General features: G+C 42.6%; 1 protein-coding gene across 1 annotated transcript; it reads left to right on the plus strand.

The window, feature by feature from the left end:
* The first annotated feature begins 705 nt into the window (after window positions 1-705).
* Window positions 706-2,780, plus strand: LOC311489301 (tripartite motif-containing protein 16-like). Its single transcript, XM_084546324.1, has one exon. The coding sequence runs from the start codon at window positions 1,003-1,005 to the stop codon at window positions 2,659-2,661; it is 1,659 nt and encodes a 552-aa protein (XP_084402450.1). The 5' UTR covers window positions 706-1,002; the 3' UTR covers window positions 2,662-2,780.
* Window positions 2,781-6,715: the final 3,935 nt, after the last annotated feature.

Here is a 6,715-nt window from a genome sequence, read left to right on the forward strand (position 1 = left end):
TAGAGGTAGGGTGAGGACATCAACATCCAGAGGGTGTGCAGAGTACAGCCCATGCTCCGTCACACCTAAAGGGGTCAGTTGAGATCTGATCAGGATTTCTACTAGGGGTCTCCACTTGGAGGTTTACTGGGTTCAGCCAGCTGGGAGGAGACACCCACCCAGAATTAACTGGATGGATTACATATCTGGAATGGGATCACCTTGGGATTCCTTGTGAGTGACGAGAATGCGTTGCTAGGGAGACAGATATCTGGAATACTGTACTTAGACTTTTACCACTGACTTCAGATGAGAAGATGAACATGGATGGAAGGAATATCATCAAAATATCATTACTTCTTTTATGACAGATAATTCTCCTTTGCAGTTTGTCAGTTGTTGAACTAATAAAGGGAAACTGAAATTAATTAGAGGAAGACTTAAAAATATGAAGCCTAATCAGGAACTATAGATAATTATTTTAGAACTGAATGATTAAATATATAAAAATGGAGATCAGGATTTAACTTCATAGTTTTTGGTCTTTGTTTCAACTTGTTTGTCTTTTGTTATACTATTTCTTGGACTAACCTGACTAAACACAGTGAAGCCTCCTGTTTCTCACTTCCAGTAAGTTTTATTAATGCTGACTCGTTAATTACTCATGCTGCAAAAAAAAAAAAAAATAAATTTAAAAAATATATCTTACATTTGGATCCTCTTTTAAACTATAACACTATAGCATTAGACTTCATTGTCAATGGGGAAACAAACTTTAATTCAGGGTTGCTTGTTGTCTTGGAATGAATCAAACCTGATAAACCTCATTCCTCTTTATCCACTCTGTCCACATATTTCTATGTTGTCTCTCTTTCAGATCTACAAGTTGACGATGGGTGTGATCAACATGTGATGACGTGTAACAGCTGAAAGATTGAAACACATGATGTTTAAATCACAACTCAAACTAGTTTAAGATCTCAGAAAGAGAAACTCATTGAGTCGCTGACACTAAGATCTGAGATGGCGCAGAAAGGAGTTGAACTGGACCAAGAAACAATCAGCTGTTCCATCTGTCAGGATCTACTGAAGGATCCAGTGACTATTCCCTGTGGACACAGCTACTGCATGAACTGTATTAAAAGCCACTTCGATGAAGAGGACAAGAAGAAAATCCACAGCTGCCCTGAGTGCAGACAACTCTTCACACTGAGGCCTGTCCTGGTGAAAAGCACCAAATTAGCAGATATAGTGGAGAAGCTGAAGAAGACTGGACTCCAAGCTGCTCCTGCTGATCACTGCTATGCTGGACCTGAAGATGTGGCCTGTGATGTCTGCACTGGAAGAAAACTGAAAGCCTTCAAGTCCTGTTTAGTCTGTCTGGCATCTTACTGTGAGAAACACCTTGAACCTCACTATAAGTCACCTACATTTAAACAACACAAGCTGGTGGATCCCTCCAAGAAGCTCCAGGAGAACATCTGCTCTCGTCATGGTGAGGTGATGAAAATGTTCTGTCGTACTGATCAGCAGATTATCTGTTATCTCTGCTCTGTGGATGAACATAAAGGCCACGACACAGTCTCAGCTGCAGCAGAAAGGACTGAGAAGCAGAGAGAGGTGGAGGTGAGACGACAAAACATCCAGCAGATGATCCAGGATAAAGAGCAAGATGTGAAGCTGCTTCAACAGGAGCTGAAAGCCATCGCTCACTCTGCTGATAAAACAATGGATAGTCAGGAGATCTTCACTGAGATAATCCGTCTCATCCAGGAAAGAAGCTCTGATATGAAGCAGCAGGTCAGATCCCAGCAAGAAACTGAAGAGAGTCGAGTCAAAGAGGTTGAGGAGAAGCTGGAGCAGGAGATCACTGAGCTGAAGAGGGAAGAAGCTGAGCTGAAGCAGCTCTCAGACACAGAGGATCACAACCAGTTTCTACACAACTACCTCTCGCTGTCATCACTCAGTCAATCTACATACTCATCCAGCATCAATATCCATCCTCTGAGGAACTTTGAGGGTGTGAAAGCAGCTGTGACAGAGCTCAGAAAGAAACTACAGGACATTCTGGGAGAGACAAGGACAAACATCTCACTGACAGTGACTGAAGTGGATGTTTTACTGCCACAACCAGAGCCAAAGACCAGAGATGAATTCTTGAAGTATTCATGTGAAATCACACTGGATCCTAATACAGCACACAGACATCTGTTACTGTCTGAGAGGAACAGAAAAGTAACATCAGTGTTTCAACAACGGTTTTATTATGATCATACAGACAGATTCACTGATTGTTCTCAGGTCTTAAGTAGCAAGAGTATGATTCAACGTTGTTACTGGGAGGTGGAGTGGAGAGGAATTGTTGGTGTAGCAGTCACATATGAGAATATCAGCAGAGCAGGGGATGAAAGTGGATTTGGATTCAATGACAAATCTTGGACATTAGATTGTTACAGTTCTACAATTGTGAACAACAACATCAAAACTCCTGTCTCAGGTCATCCTTCCTCCAGAGTAGGAGTGTACCTGGATCACAGAGCAGGTATTCTGTCCTTCTACAGCGTCTCAGAAACCATGACTCTCCTCCACAGAGTCCAGACCACATTCACTCAGCCACTCTATGCTGGACTCTGGATTAGTGGTTGGATTGGATCAAGTGCTAAGTTGATTAAAGTGAAGTAGACGGAGGTAACTTCAGGAATAGAGAGTTTAATTCTGACCTTCCTTTATCACTGATATGTTGTTGATCTCTCTGTTAACTGGCCACTGCCTGGCCAAAAAAAAAAGTAGCTTTTCATTTCTTAAACAACCATGTCTAAAGATGCATCCCGTGGTTGTGGAAAAGATGTTAGTCTGTTTGAGAAGGGTCAAATCAATGGCATCAAGTAGAGAAGACATCTAAGGAGATTGCAGAAACTACTAAAATAAAAGAAATAAAAGAACTGTCCAATGCAATATTAAGAACTGCAAGGACAGTGGGAAACCATCACATTTTATTGACGCTATATAAATAAAATTGAATTGAATTGAAATTGAATCGGTTAAGAACAGAGGCAGATGAAGTGATGCACCCATCATGCCTAGCACCTACTGTGCAAGCCTGTGGGAGCAGTGCTATGATCTGGGGTTGCTGCAGTTGCTCAGGTCTAGGTTCAGCAACATTATGTGTCCAAGGAACGAGGTCAGCTGACTACCTGAATATACTGAATGACCAGGTTATTCCATCAGTGGATTTTTTTCTTCCCTGATGATAGGGGCATATTCCAAGATGACAATGCCAGGATTCATGGGGCTCAAATGAAAGAGTGGTTCAGGGAGCATGATACATCATTTTCACACATGGATTGGCCACCAGAGTCCAGACCTTAACCCCACTGAGAATCTTTGGTATGTGCTGAAGAAGGCTTTGCGCAGTGGTCAGACTCTTCCATCATCAATGCAAGATCTTGATGAAAAATTAATGCAACACAGTGAATGTGTGCTGTAATCAAAGCTAAAGGCGGTGGTCCAACAAAATATTAGAGTGGGTGAACTTTTTTTTTTTTGGTGTGACTTTTTGTTTTGGCCAGGCAGTGTATATTCACGTGTATTCGTTTGTCAGGTCCAATGTTGTTTCATGTACAAATGAGGTTTTATAAAACTCTAATCATTATGATCATTATTAAAGGAGAACTCCGGCACAAAATGAACCTGGGGTTAATAACACATGTGTACCGAGTTCGACCGTTCTCTGGTATTTGTTTTCATGCATTTGTCTTGTTCGTCAAATGTGACCAGTTTTCTTGCAAACCGCTAATTAGCGTATAACGCTAGCCTTCGGGGCACACTTACACATAAAAAGAAATCGCTATTTCTATACCACTAACAAGGCTCACAATATCACCACACTTACACGGTAGCATAACTAGGGTCTCTACATGTAAACCGAAGCATTGAGAACTTTGCAAGTATACAGGCAGTTTATTAAAAAAGGAACACAGTACCGTTCATGTCTGGCTCGCATATCCAGGTGGGCGCCATCTTGGGGAAACTGAACTGTCTGTTGCCGGAAGAAAGCACTGAGAGCACAGAGAAGCACTGAACGAAGAGAGTTCAGTTTCCCCAAGATGGTATGAAAACAAATACCAGAGAACGGTCGAACTCGGTACACATGTGTTATTAATCCCAGGTTCATTTTGCGCCGGAGTTCTCCTTTAAGGAGGAGATCATTCATTGTTTCTTGGTTATACTGAATGATTGTGTTAATTTTTGTCAGATTTTTGTCAATATTCAGTCAATAAAGTCGTTTTTAAAGAACTTCCAATGGCCAGGAGCTCTGAATAACCAAGTCATATTAATATCCTTGATGACAAGTCCACAGACTCCCCAGCAGTCAGTCAGAGCTGAAGAAGCCTCCTGGATGAGAGCTGAAACGTCTTGAACATCTGCTACTTATTCCAGTTGTCCTTGATGTCTTTTGATTCGAGCCTTCATGGACAAATCAGGATGTGGACTGATATGATACACTGAACAATGTACTGCAGGCAAGTTAGTTTTATTTACAAACTAAGACCATGACTTAATTGATTCAAATAAGTTTACTAGTAGATAGCATGGGATGGGATGAGAAGAGTTGGAGGGGATGGGATGAAGAGGGGTTGGAAAGGATGGGTGGAAAAGGGTCAGAGAGGAAGGGATAAAAATGGTCACAAAGGATGGGATGAAAAGGATTTAAGGGGAAGGGATGAAAAGGGTTGGAAGGGATGGGATAAAATGGTGGAGGGGATGCGATGAAAAAGGTTGACCAAATGGGACGAAAAGGGTCCGAGAGGAGGGGATAAAAATGGCAGAAGGGATGGAATGAAAAGGATGAGAGGGGATGAGATGAAGAGGGGTCAGAAAGGATGGGTGGAAAAGGGTCAGAGAGGATGGGATAAAATGGTCATAAAGGATGGGATGAAAAGGATTTAAGGGGAAGGGATGACAAGGGTTGAAAGGGATGGAATAAAACGGTGGAGGGGAGGGGATGGAATAAAAAGTGTTGACCAAATGGGATGAAAAGGGTCCAAGAGGAGGGGATAAAAATGGCGGAAGGGATGGGATGAAAAGTGATCAAGAGGATGGGATGTGAAGGCTCGGATCGGATGGGATGAAATGGGGTAGAGGGAATGGAATGATAAAGGTCAATTGGGATAGGTTGGGGGAGGACTGCTCCAGAGGCTGGGCTGGCTGATGTCCATCCTGTTCCAGAGCAGCTCCCGTTGACCTCAGACAGATCCAGAGCCAGTCAGTCAATCAATCAGGTGTCCCATTGCTTTGACAACTCTGACCTCATGATGGTGTATTTCTATTTACACATTAATGATCATTCAATGAAGCATGTGCATAGAGAAGTCTGCTGTAGAAAGAATCTGCTGTTGGATCACCGACTGCATGTTAAGTGTTTCTTTAACATGACCTGTTCATGTAAACACATTGTTTTTATTATAAAGACACACAGCATTGCACAATGTGACCTCTCGACTGAGAGGCAATGCACAAATGTGAGAAGTTCTTTGAACCTGGTTCAAAACGATGTTGGATATATCAATAAAAAGTTGTGTGAACATGTCCAAAACATTAACAACATTGATAATCTTGTAACACAGGTGATTACTGAGGTCTGGAGACATGAGACAGTAAATGAAGAGTCGTTCATGTGGTCTCAGATTAGAATGTGACAGAGAAGACAATACAAAGTCCAGTAGACAAGGATATTGGACAGTAACGTCTCCAGATTTCATACCCTCTGCATCTACCTCCCTCGTTGCCTACAGTCTCACTCTCTGTGTCTGGTGTGTGTGATTGATTACAGGAGTGGAGACAGGACATGGCAGACACCAGGTTTCCAGATAGCATTATTGAGATCAGCTCAGCTATCGATAATAACCTTAACAGCTCTCATGAAGTGACTAGCATGTAGTCTGCTAGCCTTCAGCCAGTCTCTGCCCCTGAGTTAGCTAGCTACTCATCTCCAATAACTCCCAGGTGTCTCCACTCTGGTTGGTCAAGGCTAGCCTTTCTGTGGCTCCTGACTGCCTCACCTCTTCATTTCTACCAGGGTCCTGGTCTCATTGTTATTAGACCTAGACCGAGAGTCAGTCACATCTTAGACTGCTAGCCATCAGTCACTTAACCCGTCATCTTGCTCAGTAGACACCAGTTTCCTGCCAGATCTTTTCTCTGGACGACAGCAAACCCATGGTCCTTCATCAGTTGGCCAGCATCAACCTTTGCTCAGAGTCAGCTGATCCTGAGACTGGTTGTTAGTCTGGGTTTACTCTCGATCGACTCCCTGAACAGGTCCATCTGGCTTCTTGTCCTCCTTGTCAACCCCAGCTCTTCGATCACCAGACCACTGGTCAATCCTCTTGACCTCATTCACCTATCAAGTTGACCTTATTCTGGTAAACCACTTTGAAGTGACTCTACTGCCCTTTCAACTCAGTTAAACAGTTACTCTGCCTCATGCCTGTTGTCTGCACTAGGGTTCACCTGCCCTACACCAGGACAAAGAAAACTTTAACCCATCTTGCAGTGTTTTAAAAAATCAGTGACTTCATTATATTTTCAGATTCACACAACCAAGACAAAACTAGGAGACAAATGTGAGACCCTAAACGTTTTCAAAACGAACTTTCTGCACTTAAGAAGTTACTGAAGTTATGTCATTGCTGAGACTGCTCTCACGAAACCTCAATAAATCCTTTTTAGGCAC

This window comes from Chelon labrosus, assembly GCF_963514085.1.
Source record: "Chelon labrosus genome assembly, chromosome: 6".
Lineage (NCBI taxonomy): Eukaryota > Metazoa > Chordata > Actinopteri > Mugiliformes > Mugilidae > Chelon > Chelon labrosus.

Bases quoted from the DNA above. Each gene is read 5' to 3' on its own strand.
- LOC311489301 (XM_084546324.1), top strand. From the start codon at position 1,003: ATGGCGCAGAAAGGAGTTGAACTGGACCAAGAAACAATCAGCTGTTCC.